The 24,666-nt window shown below is 41.3% G+C and overlaps 1 protein-coding gene across 14 annotated transcripts in view; it reads left to right on the top strand.

Annotated features, from left to right (window-relative positions):
• Positions 1-24,666, top strand: part of nav2a (neuron navigator 2a) — a 220,982-nt gene that overhangs the window by 124,880 nt on the left and 71,436 nt on the right. For 10 of the 14 annotated variants that reach the window (XM_034885021.1, XM_034891410.1, XM_034880284.1 and 7 more), the window contains 2 exons: positions 11,484-11,601; positions 15,181-15,233. In XM_034885021.1, the coding sequence (XP_034740912.1) occupies positions 11,484-11,601; positions 15,181-15,233 (171 nt within the window). Of the gene's footprint in view, positions 1-4,399; positions 4,656-11,483; positions 11,602-15,180; positions 15,234-20,914; positions 20,920-21,033; positions 21,104-24,666 lie in introns of those variants that run through there. The other 4 variants (XM_034885827.1, XM_034886655.1, XM_034887439.1 and 1 more) reach the window with 4 other exon arrangements.

The following is a 24,666-nucleotide window of genomic DNA, read 5'->3' as shown; positions in this document are numbered from 1 at the left end:
TTCTGAAGGCAAAAGGGGGTCCAACCCGTTACTAGCATGGGGTACCTAATAAAGTGGCCGGTGAGTGTATATTGCAATATAAAAAAAAACTTGAATACTGCGGTGATTTTGTAGGGTAGTGCATCTACATAGAAGAAAAAAATGAAAAAGGATCTTTTCTAATGTGAACCATTGTTTGTTGAACTTTAATGCTTTACAAAAACAATAGCAAGTTAGCGATGTGACTAACGTTACTCTTCTGAAGTGATTTTGGAGAGGGAAATTAGGTAGAAACATGCTGGTTGACTAGCATGACACCCTTGTATTCTTGTCAAAATCAATCCAGGCTAACGTGAATGACTGGATGTTGCTTCCTCTAAATTTCAGGCTGTGGTCCACTAGTGGGGCCAGCTCGTTAGTTTGATAAATTGATCAGACCCGCATCCCATGCGACCTAGCAACACGCTCTATGTATCCAACAACAATTAATCAGTGTAAATGACTGTAGTAGATTAGTGTTACGTTTTCCGGCGTCTCGGCGGCTCCAAACCGTAACGTTAGTTGGGACATACGGACCCTTTGTTTCTATCGGCTAACTATATTAGCTTTTGCCTGGCTAGTAGCAGCTTTCTGCAGGGGGAAATGGCCGGGAGACGTTGTGATCATGTTGTATTACTCAGGAGATTTAGTTCGTATTTGCGACGAACATAAAACGCTGAGTACTGTAGCTTCACTGACTACCCATCGAAAACTATGCCTACGGTACTTCTCTACACACGGAGAGCCTCACTTCCCATAACAAACCCTGTTGCACTACCATCACATCAGTTCTACAATCAGTTCTATCATTGCATATGGCTTGTTCACTCATACAGTACTACTAACAAGCTCAGCCCTCTTTAATAACACTTGCTTTGCTGCTGTGCTCTCATGTGCATCAGACTGCATATCTCAGGATTTGTCCTGATCAGATGTTGGACGGCAGACACTGCCAATTTAGTGGATTAAGTCTGTTGTTCATGATTCATTATTATCATATCTGGATTAACCTCTAGATATTTGGGTATTGTCAGATTAAGGATGTCAGTGTAAATGATGTACACAGGCATTATCAAAACTAGCACTCTTGGGTGCAAAATCTCTGCAAATAAAGGGTCATGTTTTTCCACCCACTTGCAGTGATTTTAAAACCAGTTTATGTATCACATGTACAGATGACCGCATGCATAAACTGAAGTCTCTTGGCTTTCTGATGGATGACTGTTTCCCATACACTAAATTGTTCCTGCCAAGTCGTTTTGTCTACCATGTGCTGGTATGGCCTCCATGCCTCACAAGCCACATGTCTTTCATGTGCCAAACAGAGAGCAAGCAGAGACACAAGTGCTCATTTAGAGCGGCCTGTTTCAGCTTTCTGTGGGCTAAAGCCACTTTAGAGGTCTGTGTGAGTACCACTGAGAGCATAGGGGGAGGAGTAACTGCCAGCGGCCCCACAGACAAAAAAGCATCCATGGTGCATCCTGCTGGAAGCTGAGAAGAAGAACAAGCAGCCCTAGCTGCAGTAGTGATGGAGTGGAGAAAGTTGGGCAAAGGCAATTTTTTCCAGGTTCCATGTTACTGTATGAAGAACAAAGGATAAGGTAACAAGGTAACTCATGGGTAAATGTGTACACTCTGAATGACTTTTGCACAGCAACCCCCATCTTTCTATGTCTCAGGTTGTTTCTTCCCTGTGTTTTTCTTTTCTTCTCCCTCCTGTACTTCTACTAGATAGCAGGACAGACACTGACAACTAAAAGCTACTGCAAGAACGTTACGTAGTGTAATATGTAGACATTGTCAGGTTCTGCTTGTGTTTTCTCTAATCTCAGCCAGAGTGGTTTGACACATCGGGCTCTTTGGACCAATATTTGACGGTATTTTGGATGAATATGTCTGCTTTCATCAAAAACTTTATAGTAGCAGTCCTGCATTTTTCTCTGGTTTGGCTTGCATCAAGCAGCTAAACTAAGTGCTAAACAATGGCAGCCCTAAACGTGGCACCTATGACATTTAAAGTAGTCTCAACAATTGTGTTTAACTGAAGTAATCCATATTGACTGTATGAAATCAAACAAAACTGAGTTGACGATCAGTGCCTTTATGCCTTTTTAAACAGTAGAGTTGGAAAGATTAGGAGAGAGGCGGGATAACATGATGCTCCACAGCCAACTGAGCCACAAGGAGGCTTCATTCCAGTGTCAGTGTTAAAGCACAGAGCGGGGGGCCGTGTTTCCTGAATACAGCAGCTGGCGGAGCAGACTGCAGTCCTCTGTTGTCATATCATACTGACCAGGAACACCGATTTCTCAGAGGCCATCTGTCTGTGTCTGCTAGTGGTCATTGGGAGCTGTGCACACGATGGTTCCCTTTGCCCAGCGTGTGTTGACTTATTTAAGCAAAAGATGGGTTCAAAGGTCTTGGGTGACTACATGTTAGGTGTGACAGAGAAGGTAACGTACACAATTATAAGTCGGAGACGATCATATGCACCCATCTACCACTCTTTCCCCTCCCTGCATCCTTCTGTTATATTATTGTATCGGTGTATCCATCATATTCCTACCAGCCATCTGCTAGTCGGGGGGGGGGGTGGGGGGATGTGTCGCCACATGTTGCCCTCAGCCTGCTGCAGCACGTAGCGCTGCTGAGTCCTTATCGATGAGACTCAGCGTGGTCAAGCAGCAGAATGGGTTGCTGACGGCAATACATGTTATCTAAGTTGACCCAGAGGGTTGTCATAGAGATAACCTTTTCAACCTGAGAACTAAAACGTGTAGCAAAAGAGAATTAAAGATGGCTGGGGAAGTTGGAGGATTTCTTATACTTGAGAAGAAGAAATCCTTTAGCAGGTTTGAGAGTTGACCTTGACTTATTATCACAGTGGGGTTGGTGCATGAACAATTGTCTTACACTAAAGCCAATGTCCATTTTTGCCACAAATGTCTCATTCATTTCTTACAAACCCTTTGAAACTAGCAAACGTTATGCGGATGTGTGTTGGCAAGCATACCTGCACGAGAGATGAGTATTGCAGGCCTCGTCAGCAGCATCCGCTCCCTGCTTTTCTCTGTTCCTTCCTTTTTAAACATTTTAGTTAAGCAGCATACATGTCTAAGCCCCAATGTGACACCGTCATGTTTCAACTTTGGCCAAATGTCACACTTCAATGCCCCTCTGATTAGCTCAAGTGCTGAAGTGTAATCCTTTAGCAAAAATTAACTCTCCAAACCCCTCATTACATTTCTATTTCCACCCCTGACGTGCAGAATGTCTGTGCACACCACTGCTTGTCAGAGTGTCATTATTAAGCAGCAGAGAATGGTGTGATGGAGTTGTGAAAAGAACATCTGCCTTCATATTCTTCATATGCTAGTACCAGGAAGTCAAAGTGTGGAGATGTTCTGGGCAGCTTCTAGGTGTGAATTGATGGCAGTGTGTTAATGTGGAACAGGACCGTGCTAATGTCAGCACATTACTTTGCTGGTTATAATAAATAATACAATAGCGGGATTCAAACAATAGTACAACCCTTCCAAGGAGATCTAAGACCGCCCATATGAATGTGTTGGGGGGGGGGGGGGGGGGGGGGGGGGGGTCTGCTCTAATGTACATCACCAGGTGTGTCAGAGGATGAAGACACTAAAGTCTTCTGGCAGTCAGCATTGGGAGCTCTGTCACATTGAGGTGAGACGTTGGACACAGCGGGTAACTGTGCTTTCTCTCTAGTTGCCTGGATGACCACACGTTATCTAGAGCCAGTACAGCACAAGACACGGCTCGGTTAAAGGAGCTTACCATCATCTGTTGGCCGTGATACCTAGCGGGTAGACAGTATTGGTGAGGCTGCAGGATACCATGGTGTGGACAATGGATAGATTCCATTTAGGAGTTTATGGCTTTTGTGAATCTTAACAAAACAAAAAAGGGCAAGTAGCTACACCTTCTGTTACTATTCCAATGTAGGAACTACAGAGGATTTAACAGAAGTGCATTATCTTGGCTGAAAAACGTCTGTCGTGCTGTAAAGTGTTAATAACATGATCTGTTGTCTGCTTCACTAACAATTATCAAGATATTTACTTATGAGATGCAATCAAATTTTCTAAAGCACAGATTGCCCAAAAGTAAAAGGTTTCCATTTCAAGGTTTTTATTTGCTCGTCTTATCTCTCTACCAGTAGCACAAGAGGGAACTGAGTCAGGGTGTCTGATGCAGACAGACTGAATGAGAGAAGAGTTAAACAGAGAGAAGGTTAAATGTGTCAGAATGTCTGAGGGCTTCACTATGAAGCAATCTGAAGGGGTGAGAGAGAGGTAAGGGAGATCAAAGAGAGGAGGAGTGAAGCATATCCTGTTCAAACAGACAACAAGCCAGGCAGACCTGCAGCACTGTTACAGAGGTGTGAGAGGGACGAGACAGTCGTCAAACAGCATGGCTATATTTACCTGCTACTCCTCGCCTTCATGACAGAGCGCGCTCGTCTCATTGTCTCCTGGAAGTTTATGGACCTCTAGTAGTTTGCTTTGCCTGGTCAGTTGTCTTTATCAAGGTAACGGGCCAACATGGCGGAGAATGGCGGCCTCATGGTGCCGGCCAGGAGCAACAGCCGCTTCTCCTGCAAAAACTACAAACTGGTAAGAAACCAGTGAGAGAATGTAGGGCTTAATGTAGTGAGGGCTTAAGAAGGTGTCATTCATGCATTTCTTCTTAGGCTATACACTTTGATAAACTAAGAACAGTTTGTTTTTTGTTCTGTAATTTGGTAATTCTTATATTATCATTTTTTAAAGATTATTTTTGGGGCATTTTAGGCCTTTATTTCCACAGGACAGATGATGATATGAAAGAGGAGAGAGAGAGGAAGAATGACATGCAGCAAACTGCTGCAGGTTGGAGTTGAACCCTCAGCCGCTGCGTCGAGGAGTAAACCTCTATATGTGTGCACCATCTCCACCAACTAACCCCGGCCACTTGTTTGTTCTTTGTTTAAGCAGCAATGAAGTGAACTGACAGTAGCATAAAGGAAACCATTCACAGTGAAGATCAAATGTTCTGTGGTGTATCTACCACAGACATTTACCGTGAGGAACTTGGGAGTGATGAGAGAAACAGACATAAGAGGAAGATTCAGCTTGAAATAGAAGCGTCAGGGATTGAGCCAGATCTCTAGGAGCAGCCGGGAATTATTTTGGAAGCCCCCTGACAGAGAGGCAGGTAACAGACACTGTGAGTTGAACAAACACATTAAAGCTTACTGTTGGGATTTGGTTCTACCTCGTAAACCCGTGGATGTCCTAAACATGGTCAGTGGAAGAGGCTCCACACTTCACATTCAAATGTAGATTTCCTTTGAAAAGGTAGAAGAAAGCACTGTTATGCGAGCATGTCTTCTGTAGAGTCAGCACTGTGCCATTACATGAGTTATAACGAGAGCAGTTTAAGTTCTGGCTCCCTATGAAAGATTCTCTTCAGAGATAGGCCTAGCACTTTATAGCAGCTTTGGCCCCGCCATATTCTCTTTATAGTTCTTTCTCATGTCAGTAGATTAGTTCATAATGGCGTGTTAAGTGCAGCGCTTTTCTGGTTGCCTACTGAACCCTGAAAGTAATGAGGCTAATAGTAGTCCTGAAGATATCAACAAAATTGTTTCTGGAAAGCTGTGCGCCGTCAGCGTATGTGAGAACTGAACTGTGCTTCAATTGACAGACCTGAGGTTTTGTGTAACTTTTGTTATGTGAAACAATTCACTCACTGCTTTGTGATTTTTTTATTTTTGTATGCTTGAACATCAAAGGAAAGACTATATTGTTCTCAACAGTTTGAGTAAATTTAGCCAGAAACAGTATTAAAACCCACTGGATGAATGAGAAATTCATCATCCTCAAGCTCAACATATACAGACCAAAGGTGTTAAGCAAACAAATTGAACATACGGCTGCTATCACAGGAACAAATAGTGGATTCTGTTTTTGTGATTTTCATTCATTTACCTAAATGAAGAGCCGAATCACTGTTCACTGTTTCACTCCTTCAACTCAAGGGTAATCTTCCAGTGGGATGCCCTGGCTGCCCTCGCCATTCATCCGCCCAGGCTGACCCTGCACTGCGGGGACGGCCTCTATGCGTCATGACCTTCTGTAGGCATCACACACCAGCCTGGTGACTCAGCAAGCTGAGACAGCGGGGAAGCTGGATGTGAAGCATATTTGTGTGTTTGTGTGAGAGAGAAAAAGATGCAGCTGTCGGAATAAGTGACTCATCGCTGCTTGTCAACGGCTTTGAACGCTGACTGTGTCCCTTTTTAAGGCTTAAATTTGACATTAGTATGTGAACAGGCACATGGCTCCAGGCTTTCATGCAATACGTGACAGAGCATGATCAGTTGTACACAGGTCTTTGTCTTTGATCTGAGTCTCTAGATAACCTCCACCCACTGTGTTTAGTGTTGGCGCGCTTACTGTAGGCTATTATTCTTTGATTTGGATCCCTTTAGTCTTTCTGTGGTTCATACTAGACAACACATTTAAATAAACAGCTAATACATAGAAATCACACAATTTGAATGAACCTAGAGCATGCAAAACATAAAAATCAAGAATTAAGTGAACAAAAATAAAGTAATGCAGTGTGGGATGTGTTTGCAGTGTTTACAAAGCTGATTTTCTCTCTTTATTTTGCAGCTGTTGACGTCTATAGTTGTCTAGTGGTTCTAAGTCCCTGACAGTGTGAATGAGGCAGTGTCATGTTGCTTTCTCTGGTGACGGGAATGTCCCTGACATAAATTTACCGCTCCTAAAAAAGACCCTCAATCTCACGAGTAGAAGGCCGGGATTATTGGGAGTTTCTGGGAATGGAGGGATTTTTCCTCTTAGAAAATGTATCTATTGAACATTAGACTTGATTTATATGGATCACTCGGTCACTCAGTGTTGACATATGTATGTGAGTGATGCCGTGGAGCACTGTGTAACGATCAGTAGTGAAGCCTTGCCGTGCTTATTTATTTCTTTTTGTATCCCGTTTACAACTGTTAAAGTGTCATCCGGCTGAAATCGACCCCAGTATGCAATAAGCCCAAACGCAGGGATACACTCTTTTATTTTTAAACTTAATTCTGTGGAATCTAAACTTGTTATGTACAAAAGCCTTTTGTCATTGAGCCAAATTAGCAGTGCTTAATGTTGCCACCAACAGCCATACAACAATTGTTTATAATTAAAATCCCTTCTGAAAGGAGTCCTGAATTAGATCAGGAAACATCAGATCACAGAATAAGTAAAGATAGAAAAAGAATCCAAGAAGTTTTGATACTCTATGCTTCAGACATGTTTCCTTGGGCACATTAAAAGCATTGTTGTTTAATAGCCAACACTATGCCGTAAGGGCCTGACATTTTACTTTGCCTGGGACCGTCCGGTGAGGTAATAACGCCGACCACTTGCTCTTAATGTCTCCCTCTGATCCATTCAATTAAATTCAATTTTTGACATAATAAAAAATATTGATTCATCAGTCATTTACAAACCTGGGGAATTATGATTAACTTTTTTATTGAATATGCAGAGTGCTTCTCCCTGATGCAGATACTGGGCTGAAGTCAGTGACACCTCAATTCTGTCTTATAGATATTGAGTCCATATGGAGTCAATACTCCTCTTCACTAACCATGCATCTTATTAAAATCCCTCTCAGATCAGATGCCTGTTTCTCATCAGCCCCTACTTCTCCTCTCCTTCTCTTTCCATGACCTTTCAAACCATTTTTAGATCACAGTAGCTACAAATATGGGGCGGTTAAACACACATGATCCAGACTGATACACATTCATCTTTTTTTGTTATTAATTAAAATGGTCCTTTAAATTTTATCTGACTGATATTGAGACTTTTTGTTTTTGTGTATCACTGGGGAGGATTCCATTATTATTGGTTACAAATAATTCATTTCTAATACTTACATTCAGTGTAATTTCTTTTTTTTAACCTCTATCCCGGAGTAGATAATTGTGCATTCCATTTACCTTCACAATTTAGAAGCCGAAGCTGGGAATGACATCACACCCGTTTCTTATGCGCTGCATTCCCAAGTCAGATTTCCATTGTTTGAATGTGAATGTATTATCTCTGGCCAGGGTAGCCATGGTTAGCAATGCCAGTTTATAACAACGCATTACGCTGTTTATTGTGCATACAAACTACGTAACAACATGTCCACAGATAGAAGATGGATGGGATTGTGTGCACATCTGATATAATGAGCCACAAAAAATACAAGTGCTTATAACTGTATGTTACTACAGGATGGAGCATCTATGTTGGAATCGACCTCAAGTTCTGAGTACAAATGGAACGCACTTTGAGCGTGTAGCCAGCCAGACGCAGCGCTCTGGAGCTAGGGTTGCAATGCGAGACTATCTAAAATAAATAATTGTTTGTAATTGTAGTCACTACAAACTAGTTTGTAAGTATAGCAGGTCAGACAAAGCTTGTTGTTTTTGACCACAAGGGGACAGAAGAACTCCACACACAGCCTTAACCTATTCAGCCTTATGCAGTTTTTATGGCTAACGCATTAGCTCAAAGTTGCCTATTTACACATCCAGCATGCACAGAGCAACACACGTTTCCTCTTCTGTTCAATAGATGAATGAAAGTCCAATATTCCCACTCCTTTAATATCTGTTTTGGTCTCCACCAGGTTGTGAGAAAAAATATCTTGCTCCTCAAGGCTTCACTTTCTTCTTCAGCTGCGTTAACTACTAACCTAACCAGCTAAATGCTAATGTTAGTTGCTAACAGTCTGCGTGCTGTTTGTTGCTGGGCAGGTAGCGTAGCCTAGAGTTGGTATATAGGAGATTGTTTGCTGAAATGGAAATGAGGTTATTGAGAGAGGTGAGACGTACGCATGCGCCGGTATGGTAACTTTCAACATGTCCTTGACGACTCATAAAAAACAACTCCTACTGCAGGAATAGTAATACGGAAAATATTCAGGGTTTTGAAACAGTGACTTATTAAAACCGCGGTATACCTTGAAGCCGGTAACAGGCCCATGCCTAGATAGACGTGACCATACAGTAAATCTGTCGTAAAACTTTTTTTTGTACTTTAAAGATCTTTTATGAAGATTTATAAGGCCATCTCTAGATCACAGTGCTAACATGTGTCACCCATGCATATCTCCTCTTAATACCTGGGTTCTCACATTCAAAGTCTGGAGCTTATGTTTTGGCAGAGAGGATGACATCAAACATAGAATGTGTTTTGAAAAGTTAAATTTTCAGGACTTAAAAGGCAACTTGTTGTGACTTGCCCACTTCCCTTTTTCTTTCCTCCCACCTCCCCAAGCCTTACCCTTAGGCTGTTTGACCCCCCTCTATCTCTGTGACTGACAGCTAACCATTTCACCTCGATTTTAATTACACTCCAACCCCTCAATTTACCTGCCTGAAACTACTTCAAAGGAAGCTTACACACACACACAAAAGCTCCTAAACGTTGCACTTCCTGTTCACCATGACCAGCTTTGAGTGTGAATTGAAAGGATAGAGTCTAATCCGGCAGTTTGAAAGGTGTTTTAGCTCTGTGTGTCACTCAAGAGCTTATTTAGAACTGCGTTTGTGTTTGGGTATGCAGCCTGTGTGATTTTAAAAGTCTTGCAGAGGCTATTTGTGTTTAATGTGTGGTCGTGTACTCTCATAAACCTTTTGCATTTGAGCTTTGGCATAAAGAGAAGTATATGTTTGTGCTTTCGTGTGTGCCTTTGAAGTGCACACACCTGTTGTACGCCATCACAAGAGCAGTGATTCACACGATGAGTAGCATGGCTCCCAGTCTGTTTATAGTGCAAACACAAAGACACAAGGGTCAAAACCGTATCAAACACCTCGATGCATGTTGCGTGTCCGTGTTTGTGTGCACTCTCTCAGTACTAATGGATGCACTTGGATTTCAAAGTCATTCCTGAGAAAGTTTAAATGCACAGTATAAAGAAGGTTACTGGGAGAAATATCTTACACAGGAAATCCAACAAAACTTTTATACAAAGTATATTGGCACCCTAGTAACTCCTGGTTACTGTACAATTTGTACATGCAGTAAAGTTACATGACAAATAACAATTTGTCTTTTTTCAACACAGGGTAGCACAATGGAGTTGTAGTCCCTTTACAAAATTTGGTTTGTACTGTAGTGTGAATGAGGTCGGTAATCCGATTTCTCCCCACCCTTGACCTTATTTGGAACCAAGCGCTTTCTTGTTCTAAGAGTATTGTAAGTGAGTGGACTTTTTTTACCCTTAAAGTGCAAATATGTCTGAATTTTACAAATAATGTTCAGTTGTGGAAAAGACATATTTAGACAAAAAGATTCTATTTTCAGTTACTCGGCCTCTGGATTTCATGAATTTGAGTATAAGGATGCATCACTATGAGTAATGAGTATCTGTTTGATCCACCATTTCTGCTGTCACAGTGATACTTTCCCTTTATTCACATCCGTACATAAAAGAAGCAGGAAACTGGTAAATTTCTCCAGGAGAAATCCAACCTTGAAAAGTCCGATTTCTCATTTATATGACACTGAAGAAATCTGATTGATGCAGAAAGCAAACAGTAATCTAGTTACTTAAACATACTCATTGTCACTCCTCCGCTGTCATACTTTTCTCCTGAATGGAATACCAGTTTTTGGGTTTGTGTGAAAACGAGATGGAGACACACTCTGTAGAAGCAGAGACGTCTTTATTTAGCCGAGCTGTCGCATGTGTTTCAGATCCCTGCGGGGGACAAAACTACTCTGAAGTTGCACTTGTTAAACAGACCGCAGTTTACAGACAAGCCTGACAATGATACAAATCAAGATAGATTCATGAGGTATCAGTATCTCAAAAATAACTTCTTCTTCATTAGAAATAACGTTCTGGGCCACTTCACTTTAACCTTTTGTGTGCCTTTTTATCATCTAATCAGAAATAGAAACTCACTTCTCTCGATGAGAGAGAGATGGAGTACAAGAGAGACAGAGTTTGCCAACTAATTATGAGGGAACCTATTCAGATTATTCAGATGCTTGCTCGTCCCCCTCCTCTCCTCCCCCCCCAGGCAGTGAAGGGTCTTTTCTGTCCCCAGAGAGTGATGTCAGCATGGCCCATTGAAAACAGCCGCCATGCGCTGTGAGATGAATGCCCTGGCTGAGCACAATGGCCCCAATTTGAATACCACGCGGATATATGCCAGATTGGAGCCCCAACAAAAGAAAGAGGGCTACTCTACTCTCATTCAACCATGTTGTTATTTTATTAGTCGTAAATTTGCTTCAACCATTTATACCTTTTGTAGTTTTCAAGTGTTTATGGAGTTTAAAACACGTGGACGGCATGACGGGGTTGCCCTCTGTTTTGGACTGGATATTATTTTTGTTGTCTAACTGAATGGCGTGGTTTGTGTTTGTGTCTGACCGCAGATCTACACAGATTGGGCCAACCACTACCTTGCCAAGTCAGGACAAAAGCGTCTGATCAAGGACCTGCAAACAGACGTCGCAGACGGAGTGCTGCTGGCTGAGATCATACAGGTCGTAGGTAAGGAAAACACACTTTTGATTCCAAAATCTGCAAAAGAAAGTGCTCTGATTATGTGATCGCTAAAAAAAGTAAGAGACATCATTAGTTACATTTGAAGATATGACCTTCATCAAACATGTAGCCACATCATCATCAAATAAGAAACTTTTCTTTTGCTAGAGAGTTAATGTAACAGAATTAAACTCTATTATCAGATGTAAAAATGACAAGTTCAGTATGAACCATACAAAGAGTTTATTTACCCCTGCACAATTGGATCATTTTCTTCCGTGAGATGCAGATAGATTTAGGACAACACACAAAAACACTACTGTAGATGTTAAAACCCATCCGTTGTAGCTTTGCTCTGAGGCTTATGATTGAACTTGACAAAGTTTAATTGTAGATCCAAACAGTTTCTTATCTTGTTCAATAACAAAGAAACACATAGCGATTTGGTGTGTTGTGAGGTTTAAACTTCTTTGATAAGATACTATAAGATAACAGGGATTTTACATATATATATATATATATATATATATATATATATATATATGAACACAAAATAAGGAAAGAAAATATGAAAGAAGCCTCTGAAGTAACCTGTAAGGTTTCTTCTTCTACAAGGTAATTGCAGTTCCTCCCTCGTTGGTAGAAACGCCTTCATCAACTTTTCAGAACCCATTGAAACCAATGTAATTTTCTCATTGACCAACATGCATTTCAGGCTTGATCCACTTGTGTTTCAAAGTGTCTCATGAAGGGAATAGGAAGGTTTTCAACAGAAGTACAGTATAATTATTCACATGACAGCAGAACTATGAAGATATTCATCATAGCGTGGGCTGTGAAAGTAGGCTGTTCCTCTGTGTTTTTGACCCTCACGCTGTGTCTGTGTCATCAGTCTTGTCATTTCGTCCGGCTGTGCTCAGCCTGTCATTTCATGCGCCGACAGCCTTGAGGCCAGAGCAGGCTCACACCAGCTGACTGGTGACTCAGCATGTCACTGACTCTGTCTGCTCCCAGCTCTTCCCCCTGATGTCTCTGACCCATATTTATATTTCTTATACTCTGTTCGGCTTCATCCTGCACAGAGAAAAGTCTCACTGTTCTCATAAGTTTTTTTTTAGAGTTGGGTCAGGCTTGGGGTATTTTATACACTATGTGAAATATATTTACATCACATGCTTGAAAGCATCATTCTCTTATACCATCACTTTTCAAACTGGCTCCAGCTTCCTGCCTTGATGTTGGCTGCTTAAGTTATTCTGATTATTCAGAATCAGCTTCAATGGCTAAGTACCGTAAATGTCTACAAAAACAAGGAATTTGAATCTGGCTCTTTCCAGGAGTGGAGTCGCTTTATCTACAGTAACAGTCAAACCTGCACACCTGTATGAAGAATGTAGAGTAACTGAGCTTGTTGTAGTGGAATATAGTTAGCCCTTTCCCGACATACTACAGGAACTAAACCCATAAGAGAAAGCCACTTGTTTTCTGGATATTGTTGTGCATTAATATGGAACTAAATAGAGGTAGTCTGTCTTGCTAGCATGTGTTTGTCCAATAATGGACCTTGCATACCTCACCAGTACTGAACCTGATTTATTCCTGAACCCTCACAGAGTTTCTTCTTGTCAGAAGAGACTTTTTTTAATGGCTCTTAGTAAAACTGTAATACGGTTTTATTGGTCACAGTGCAGGTAAACTTCTGAGTTCTGTGGTCGAAAAGTGCCACAACATCACGATCCGCTCATCCAGGATTATATGTATTCTCATAACATCAAGCCTACTTACAACATTTACACTCTGACAGCTGACCACGGAGGCTCTGCTCTCATGTTAAAGCAACACGAGCCAGAGCCATCTATTCACCTGTTCTGTCTGCCCTGCTGCCTTTTGTCTTCAGGGAAACAAACTCACGCCACATAATTGCTGGTGAAACCCGAGCAGGCTGCCGGTGTCAGAACTGCCATACTGGGACCGGATGTGGCACCTGTTAAGCTATTTGACCAACACAAATTTAAGGTCAGGACTTTGGAAGAGGAAAAACCTCCAGATCAAGGACATCGGTCATGTTCTTACAAACTGTCCTTGAGGCAACTGTTAGCGTTAGGGTTAGGGTTAGATCTAGGATAACATCTGTAACCTTTTCAGATAATCTACTTTTGTCCTCAGCTCCAAGGCTTAGGATCCTCTGCTCTTCTAAAAGAAGCCTTTATAAAATCTCTCTTCTGGTCTGTAAGCTGTTGCTTTGCACAAGCCAACCAGGCAAAATGTGTCTGGTTATTTTGGAAGCATTTAATGTGTCTCAAAATCACAGAGTAGCTGTCTCTTGTGGGTGTCACCATAGTGAGTAAAGTTTTGCAGCGCACACCAACCATAGCCAGTAACATAACAGTAGTTGTGTTAAATCATCAATAATGTATATGCTATCTTACATGCCTTTGCTAAAATAAAGTATTCATCATAAAGCCTTTTTGTTTTGATTTAAAGTTTGTTAGGGATCATCAAAACCTCTAATAACTTCTCTTCACATCTTTATTTTAGCAATGTCCCAAACAATAAACTTGTTTATACAGTGTAGTGAAAGTGGCAACTAATACTTGTCAGCTCTTTTTTTACACTTTTTGGTTGAGTTGAGCAAACCGATCACAGTTACAGAGTTAGAGTCAAAAGTTATTTTACGGAAGAAAAATAAAGTGAACGTATCTACCCTCCAATTGGCCATCACTACATAACATCATACATCATGATAACATGTAATATAAAACATATAGACCAACACAATAATGCTATTTCACATTGTAATATTTTGCGCCGTTAAAATAACAATGAAATGCTGCGCTATTGACTTTAGACCAGATTTTTGTTGTTCAATGGTGTGATCACTTTGCTCTGCCTCAAGATAGCAATATGCCAAGAATGCACCTGAACACTCTCCCTGTAAGACCAGCAGAGATGGGCGCAGGTGCATTTGCTATTTAAACGACGTGGGCGCCTGACAGGAAATGGACTGCTGCGTTGGGCTTTGCTCCACGCTGTGCCGGGTGCAAGATATGGCCCATTGTGTATTTACTGACCGGACAGAAAGAGGAGTATTTTCTCACAGGGTAGGCGTTGCGGTGCGTACTGTAGTTCTGAGGTGGAGCTACACTGTGGGCCCCACCCTGACTCAGGAGGCTGTGCTATTGGCACAATTGTCAGCTGTGAGCTGACAATCCTGTCTCAGCTGCTGTGGGCTGGGCCTCTTAATAGATGGGAGGAATCTTTGATAAGCCACCCACACATACACACCCCCTTTGAAAAAAAGCAGCACAACACACACCTCGGTCGGGCCCCCAGCGGCCCCGTTCCCATTTGCTGTGCCCAGATAGCATTTCATGTCTCAGCGGGAGGGGAGAAGAGGGTTGTCACATTCAGCAGCATGAACACCTCTGCTCTGCTCACTTGGCCAGCAACTGTCTGGGGCACACACACACTCAGGGATCTCGACTGGAAATAAAAGAGAGGATTACATTAACCGAACGCACCTAAACAGTTTTCACAGTTTTTTTTATCTCTCTGTCTCTGCTTCCTCTTTTTGTCTCTCCTCAGCCAATGAGAAGATTGGTGATATCAATGGCTGTCCTAAGAGCCGTTCTCAGATGGTAAGTGACCTTCTAAGTTTGTTTTGGTAGAACATTGTGAAATGTACCTTCTGTGTGACATCACTTCTCTGATGTCCCATCTCACCGACTCATGTGGCCCTCGCTGGGATCTGCGGTGTAAAATTCACTGGTGGATAGTGAGTCCATTTATTTTTACTTTCATGGTCTTGTGGGCTGCCGTCCGTGAAACATCTGGCTCCGACTTCTGGCAGTTGGCACTCAGTTGAAAGCGTCGAAGGCTTTGGTTTTGGGTTTTTTTTGCTCTTATTACACTTGCAAAGCAGAGTGCAATCCTCTCATCTCCTGGAGTGAACACAGGCAGGGTGCATCAGCACTGATGGCAAAGATGTTTGCAGCCAGTTATCATGTGGTTTTGTCAACAGTGACATTTAGCAGTTATGTAAGTGGGATTTCCTTTATAATGCTGCTGGTGGGATCTCTGTGTTTTTGGAGTTTTTTGTTCCTTGTGGGAAATGAGCCGACGGTGCCCAGGGCAGGGCTACCCACCGCTGAATGTGAAGTGTCGTAAATTGGGCCAGTGTGCCAGCTGAGGAGGATATTTTTGGCAACCAGCCAGACTAGTGAAGCTTCTCTAAGCGAGAGAGAGACGCCCATAGTTAACATCTGAGGAAGAGGTGGAAGCACAGCTGATCGCTGAACCCTTCCCGGTCATTGCAAACATAGACGCATATTACTATTACTATATCACTATTACTGTACAATTTTCTTCACCACAAAGGTGGAGAAAATTGTCAGCTTTTGTAGATGATAAAGCCTCAAAGTATATCAGTTAGGATCCATTCTCAATTTCACAAAACTGACAGTATGGAGCTAGAGCCTGAACCATGAAGCACTTTCAACATCTGGCCCTCAGTGAAGTCAGGTATTGCCCTTTTGGTTAATATAACATTGGTCATCCTGGATAATCATGTTTACAAAGCTCAGTTAACTATGGGTTTTCCCATGCGGCTACGAGCGTGTTAATGTGAAAGGGTCAGTTTTAATTACAAGCGACATCATCAGAAGCATGAATGAAGTACTTAATGGGAAATAAGATACACATGGGAAAAGTTGAAGTTAAATGATGTGAAATGGATATCATATAATCACACAAGCAGAATAGAATAAGAAGCAGTAGGAAAACTAGAGCAGGAAAAAAGCAGGAATTCATACATATGTTAGTGTTGAGTTCTCCAATTTTTTCTCAGTTAGTTTTTTAAAATGATATCAGATCGGTAAACAGAATGTGCCTTTGGAAAATAGGATGAATAGTTGCTGATAATGAACAATGTATTTATTGCATTAAAGATCACCCACCCACTCCGATCAGCTGGTATTCTGTCTATAATGGAGTGGAATGGAATTTTCTCACCCCAAACCTTTGACCGGTAGTATATATCTGTTGTTCTTAATTTCTTGTAACTTTATTATAAAATCAGTGCTTTTGTCCATGTCAGAACCATGTATTAATGATGACTGTATTTTTCCAGTGAGCTGCTCGGGCAGTAGTTGGGCAGGTTGTGATCTGATCTTCTGAAGTGAACATGCTCTAGAGCAGGTTTCGATCGGGATCTTCCCAAATTTTAGAGTGAGCCAGCTTCCTAATACCGGAAAGCCAGAAAAAAAAAGTCACGTTAAAAATCAGTCTCATATCAGTCCTATTAGAAATAGCTTAGCTCCCTCTCTACTTCCTGTCCTACTCACTATCAATTAGGCCCTACTCATTAGTGCTTATTATGCCCCCCAGTTTCCTGTAATTGAGCGTTTTGCACTCTTTTGTCTCAGTGGTCTGGGCGTCTCTCTGTGGTTATGTTGTGCTGTTGGCAACATCCTGTGTAGCCTCTCTTAGATCCAACCCTGCTGTCATCTGCAAACATAGCAACATTTTTATTATTATAAAAGAGCAGAGAAAATTGCAGGATATTTCTGAGAAAAATCAAGTGGTTTCAAATATATGTCTGTGACTGTGTCCTGCATGTTCATAGATGGTTTGTGGGTCAGTCGAGAACACAAGAAATTGTTTTTATAGTGTACCATCAAGCAGTGTGATATTGTTGATTGGGTCGTGGTTGTCAAAATCTGTTTGTTTTTTTGTTCCTGGGTAAACTTGTGTGTGTGTGTGTGTGTGTGTGTGTGTGTGTGTGTGTGTGTGTGTGTGTGTCTGTAAGTATTTTTGAATCACGGGGTACTCAAGCAATGCTAAGGGCAGGTGCAATGGCGGTCATTATACAAATGTCTGCTTTGTGGGTTGTTGTACTGTCAAAACAAACACACACAGGTCCTGAGAGTTTAGTTGGCAGCTGGGGTGGATGAGTATGTGAGCCTGTTTTTACTCCACTTGATTTCATTGCTTTCAAACCCCAAAAGCTGCTGCCAATTACCACCACTTAACTTAACCTCTGTTTCTAAACGAATAAACATGGAAATGAGCTCCATCAGTGGGATAAACTGTAGCACTCTCTCCTTACTCTCATGGTAGCTGATTAGCATGCTGGCTATCCAGGCTGGAGCGAGAGGCTGTTTTTACAACTGTCACATCCTCGTTAAATGGACCCCCATCGTCGGGTCATTCCTTTGCCACCCAGTCAGGCCCTCTGTGTTTGTGTGTGTGTGTCTGTCTGTTTGGCTTTAGCCCAGAGCAAGGGCGTTGAGTTGACACTGAGCTGTTAAAACCACACAGGATGCCATTTGCACAAAGAGTTATACACAAACAAACAAACACACACAGAGTGTCTCGTCCAAGTATTCCATATTAAAGCAGCAGCTTCTGAATTAACGAGATTTCAGCTGCTAGGGCCTGGGGAATAAAACAAAGCTTTAAAGAGATGTTTCTATTAGCCAAACATTTCCTCATCTTCATTTCAGTCAGTGCTTTTAAAATTGAATGGATTTATCTACTTAATATACTCAAGAAACTATGGACCAACTTTCTGGACAAAATTTAAAGGGACTATTTCACTGGAAGAAAGAAGTTACAATGAAAACTCACAGCATGTTCTACCAGGACACAATTCCTCAAAACAATGTTGCTGTTGATTTTGTTTTTTTCATGGAAATGGAAATCCTTTCACTTCTATTGTTTGAGGATTGAAGAAAGGAATATCTCAAAACATGGACAAATAAAACCAAACTTTTCTGACATTTGTAAGAGAGATGAGATATTAGTTTTTTGTAATTTGCATAATCTCACTCTTTAAATGATATCTTGGGCCTCAGCAGTTGAAATCTTGGACAAGTCATGCCTATATTTACATTAGAAATGATTATCCATTACATGAATAAGCTGTGCAGTGCTTTGAAGAACATTTCTCCACTTTATATTGAGGAAAGAAAGAAGTGTTATGTCTGATTTTTGTATCTGTTTAGGGTTTAACCTGTACTTTTAAAATGATGTTTGCTAGACTGGTTTATTCTCTCTAATCTGCCCATTTTATGCTGCTGCAAAAGAAGAAGTGAATGAGAGGCGGAGGAGGTAAACTGACAGATAGGTACAGTAGAAACCAGCAGGACCAGGTGTTTATGGGCTTGATGAAAAACTGACAGACGGAAGCATCAACAGTCACAGAGGAATGTTAAATAAGGATACAGCTCCTCCACTTCATGCCAGGCTCTTTGCTGAGAGTGATTGTGCCTTTGTGTGTTAAACCCGCCTGAAAAGAGAGTGCTTCTTTATCTTTCACCCTGTGTTTCACCTTCAGGGTGCAGTGTCACTGAAAACGGCCACTAATGTAGTTTCTACCTGATCGAAACCCGGCACTTTACCCGATTTGTACACAGTCTGTGTAGTTTTAGAGATCAGGTAGATCATATTGGTGGGGCGGTGGTTGCTTCTTTGACGCAGATGAATGTCATGGTTTTGTAGATCTTTACGCTGGTAAGCAGGTCAAGACCCCAAATTAGTTTTATTAATGATTCAACGGGCTGGTAAATGTTTGATCAACGGGAGCAGTACTGTGTGTGCGTGTGCGTGTGTGTGTGTGCGTGCGTGTGAGAGAGAAATCCCCAACTGCGTCAGCTGGTCAGAACTCAGGTGATCACCACCGCAGAGCAATCACAGTTACTGTTGCTAGGCAACCAAATATACCAAACCTTTTATCTTTCTTTCAGACCTTTATTGGAATATTATCTAAGACCATTTGTCTTCCTCATGAAGGCTGCTGAGAAAGATAAACAGCATCTATAGGAAGAGGACAAAATAAGGGAAACACTTTACTGATTAATGCAATCTAATACAACAGCGCAACAACAAAAACTACCGTTAGATGTGTTACTTTTTTCATGAGATTGATAAAAAATTTCGAATCATGGTGTTTATTTTGTCCAACCCTTGTACGTACACACGGACATACTGTGCTTGTTTGTTGCAGAAGTAAGTCATCTGCTGCAATAGTCTATTCATAGGAGATATAAATGTGACCTCTTTTAAATGAATAAAAACTCACAAATGTATTCTAAGCAAGCAAAGACGAGGCTCTGCCATAATTGTTTTGCTCACAGTTCAGGGGGATACATTTATGTAGCCCGAGGACATTTGTGTTTTTATTTGTGAAATCAGATACTGTCAGTATGAGGATAATAAGGAAAATCTAAAACGGTATTAACATAATAGTTAATGAAAAATAATACATATGAGGAGATACAATAAGACACATATTTAAATGCTGAATTGAATTAAATAATACACACATATGCTGGGCGACCATATATAGAGGCATACTCCTGGACACAGTGGGCACGGGTTTGACTCCAACCTGTGGCCCTTTGATGCATATCCGTCCCCCTCTCTCTCCCCTTTCATGTCTTTAGTCGTCCTGTCAAATAAAGGCCTAAAAGTCCCCAAAATAATCATAAAAAATAAATGCATTCGCTGAAGCAATAAGACCGAATATGCTGCCTGAAGTTGGCGTGTGTGATTTTGCATCATGGTGTGTGTATCATAGCTGCCACTGCGTCATTTCTTTATCATTAAGCAGTGAGAACCAGCACTTCCCTGTAACGTTGAAACCTCTACATACATTTTTCATTAGAGAGAGAGAGAGAGAGAGAAAATTATCGAGGCAAATGTCAAAGTTCAGCAGGTGGGCAGGTAGCTGTAATCTGTGAAACCTCCTGAGAGAGTGAAAGTATGTGTGGGCAGATACTGGCAGAGTTAAGCACACCGTCATACAGACTCACAACCATCTTAACGTGATCAGAATCCCAAGACCCAACAGTCACAAAGTCAAATGGTACAGAGCTTACAGGACAGATAGAACAGAGTTGCATCATATCCGGCCAATATTGTTTCTTTTTCAGAAATATCCCATATCAGCTCTTTTGTTTAGTGAAAGTCTGAAGGAAGTTCCTTCGAGACCAGACCTGAAGAAATCTGGAAAACCTGCAGTGTTTTTTTAATTTTTTTATTCATTCATTTGTTTAACAATGCTTTTTGGGCAATTCATCTCTCGATGCCTTTAATGCTGCTTCTCAAGGCTTTGTCATTCTGCTGAGAATAAGGTTTCTGTATTTAAATACAGAAATGCATTGCTTAAAATCTGCTATTAGCAACTTTGGTTTAAAAGTATCGGCCTCAGTATCAGTCTTCAAAAGCTATCAGTCCAATCCTGCTCCAGACACGTAACGCTCTCTCACACACACTCCCTCCCTCCCTCCCTTTAGCTCTCTCTCTCTTTCACGCCCTCTCTCTGTCTCACACACAAACGCAACACTAGCATCCGTGTGATGGGGAAAAAAGTGTTTGTACAGAGGGCTGTTGGCTGGCCAGCCCCGTGCTGCCGACTGAGCAGAGCAGGTGGTGACGGTGGCCTGGGTGGAGGTGTGAAGCCAGGCAGAGCAGTTACACTGTAGGAACAGATCACACATCCAGGCAGGTAGGAGCCACCAGCGGTGTCCTTCAGAGGATTTTTGGGAGATTTTGCTTCTGTAGGGGTATTTAGTTCTGATGATCACAGGAGTTTAAACGGAGCATTATCTGTGTTATTTTACACTATACATATTCTCTTTTGACTGTTTTTGTAGCTTACTTGGTGTAGCTACGGTATATTATTTAAAATGTTGTCAACTTTGTCATTTCATTTTTACTTGAGTATGTTTTTAGTCATCCATCAGCCAGCTGTCGTAGTTTGTGGAAACAGAAGAGTAATGAGTCCTAAAAGTGGACTTAAAAAATCAGCCCCATATTACTTTTACAGTCATGTAATAACTAGTTTAATGTGATGTCAAGTCAATACGTTTTCAATAAGCCTGCAACTAATAATAGTTTTCTTTTTTGATTAATGCATCAGTTAATTGATAATTGTGTTTTTATGAATTGCTCAAAACGTTGATTGATTGAAACACATTCAATAAAACAAACATCAAAAGTACCCAATCTGACATCTAGTTCTAGTTTAATAGTTAATTTTGTTTTATAATATTAAGTAATATTAACATGATATTAAAAGCAAGAATAGCTTTGCATTTCTGAAGTTGGAAATTGCAAATGATGGTCATTTTTACTTGATAATGACTTTGTGGAACATAAATCCAATTTTCATAAAAGTTAATTTTTAGTTTTGGATAAAAAAGAGAAACAATGTTTTGGTGGTGTTGTCATTTCTGTCTTTGTTTTGTATAGCTGACAGTAGGGAGGTGAGACAGAGGGAGAAAGGATGACATGCAACAAAGGTCCCCAGCGGGATTTGATTGGAGATGTGCGGCTGACTTTAAACAGCGTCATAAACCTCTAGGCCAGACTCCTAACAAAAAGTGTGACATTAACCTATGGGATGTACTCAACATCACAGACTACTCAGTGATATAGAACAATATAAAATACACAACCAAGGATTAATAATTAACAAAGTGACTGGTCCTAGACTCTGTAGCTGGTGGCAGATTTTTGAGTTGAATAGTGTTCCTCTGGCTTCTCTCAGCTCTGGTCCTTGCCGGTTTTAAATAGCAAGAGGTTTCAGAATGGATACCCCCTGAGAGGCGGGGCTTGGGAGCATCTCAGCAGGACGGGCCTGGCATTTGTGATGGGGTATCTTAATGGAGCATATTTTCTGCAGGCTGCTGCTATTTAAACTTCCACTATACCAGGGAATGTTAGGCATGGGGGAGTGGTTCAGTCACTCAAAGGAAGTTTAGGCTCGGGGTATTTTAGAAAAGTCTTGGGGTATGTCGGTGGGCATAGAGGGGTATTTCAGTTCAGGTTTCTTTTTAAAGAGTCTGAGGTAGTCGTAGAGGCCCATAGTCGGCATTCCTACTGTTCCTAAGTTTTTGCTGCATCACCTCAAAGGGCAGTAAATGTCAGCCCATCTAACAGCTGTTTCAGGGGTCAGAGGTCACGGAAATGACAGCAGGGGTAGCACTGCTGTTTCAACTCAATCCGCCAGCCCCTTCACACTCTAACATGGCTCAGACAGACATGTAGTTTAAACTATGAGTAGAAAAGGGTAGTCATCAAATAGTGGATTGGTTAATGACAATGTGGTACAATATTGAAGTAATCACTTGGACGATGCAGCAAGTAGTAATCAAACAAGCACTGTGTCAATATCTGTCTGTTGGTAGATGAACTTAATGGTACTAATCTGGTTATGTGTGTTAATAGCTCTACAACTAATATTGATATGGTTAAATGATGTAAGTATAATGTTTGTGGTAGTGGATGAAAGGTACAACAATTAAGTATTAGATGCTGCTTTAAAGACATTAAAGATAAAAAATAAATAAATATATGTAAATCAAATGCATAGTAAATAGTATTGACAGTATTGCTCAAATTACTGCATTATTGTTTGTGTGTGTGTGTGTGTGTGTGTGTGTGTGTGTGTGTGTCTTACACTGGTCTTATGGCAGTTTGTGAAATGGTCATGTTATTTTAATGTATTGATTTGTCAACAGGGACATGATTTTCTCATTTAATTCGTAGTGGTTACCACAAAATGGGATTGTGACCATTTCACAAACTGCCATGCCTGCTCTGGGGACAACAATGGCTGCCAGGACACAATCTGCGGTCTGGGGGGGATGCAACAACAGGGAAATTAAACGCTGCCCGCCAGCAACAACAACGGGATGTACTGTCACACGCAAGACACGCTACAACAACAGGACGATTGTGGTTAGCAAAGGAACCGTCAAACGCTAGACTGTGTAAACCCCGCCCACTCTGCTGGCAACTTGATTAATTCTCCTGCTTCAGTTTACAATGTTGCGGGAACCAATCACAAGCTGGCTTTTTTATCTGGCGCGCGATTGGCGGGTTTATCACTATGATGATAGAGAAACAATCAAGCAGCTTCTTGTTTACATTCAACATAGCATCGGCCACCAAAGTGCAGCCGAGCGCAGCAACCCGTTAATGCCGTTGTTGCTTCTATGTCACCCGGATTGTTGGTATGATTGGTTGGAGGACTATCCAATTGGGTACAGAGTCATTTGAACTAGGCCTGTTGATCACTTCTCTTGTGTAGAGAAAATCCAAAACAGACTCCCCAGACCAACGCTCAATCTCAAGTCTATTGAGCTTGGCTTGGTCTGGTGGTAGCCAGACTAGTCACACGCAGGATACGGCGACAACAACGGTTGTGGTTAAGAGAAGAAGAACTAAAAAAGGAACTGCCACCCGTGGAACGCGATCCCTGTGTTCCGGTGTGAAAGTCCTGTGTTGTTTGACCCACCCCAAGCAAATTACTTGCACGGATTTCCAGGTTGTCAATACAACTCGCTACCATAATCTTGCTGTTATCACAAAAGATGCTTCCCATTGAAATACATTAGTTTAAAGAAAATAGTCCCCTGTACACAGAAAGATAGATAGATGGATGGATAGATTGATTTTGTGTACAGGGGCACAATTTTATTTTCATATATACATTTTTTATAATAACATCCCTGTTTCACATACTGCCGTGTGTGTGTGTGTGTGTGTGTGTGTGTGTGTGTGTGTGTGTCCCTGTGGTCTACTAAAAGCATAGTTAATTGTAAAGATATAGCCAACAGTAACCATTAAGGGATGTGACTAACAGTAATGTGGTAGTCAATGCAATTAATATTATTGTAGTTGTGGATTTCATAAATAGCAATATATAATATAAACTAATAGTAAAACGGTAGAAGTTTTAAGTATTTATGCTTTTACTTCAGCTTCTCACCTCACAGCCAGATACTTCCTAACAGGAGAACCACAGTGGGAGCTGTAGGTCAAGCTATTTCTAGTCTCTGCATATTAAGTGTAATCACGTCATTAATCTTTGGTGAGTGGGACCCTCGCTGTTGTAACCCACACCCGGCCTCATTTACAAAGACACAGTTCAACTGTATTTTACCTAAGATGACACCTGGAGTATCATTGCTCTATAGTTGTACTCCCTCGGCTGTGGAATTATATTTGTAATTTAATTCAAAACGGGTTTGTTGCAAGCACATTGTGGCACGATTAGCCTTA

The sequence above is a fragment of the Etheostoma cragini genome, chromosome 1, assembly GCF_013103735.1.
Source record: "Etheostoma cragini isolate CJK2018 chromosome 1, CSU_Ecrag_1.0, whole genome shotgun sequence".
NCBI classification, from domain to species: Eukaryota; Metazoa; Chordata; class Actinopteri; order Perciformes; family Percidae; genus Etheostoma; species Etheostoma cragini.
Note: the sequence above shows the minus strand (reverse complement) of the source record. Positions and strands in the feature narration are given on the sequence as shown.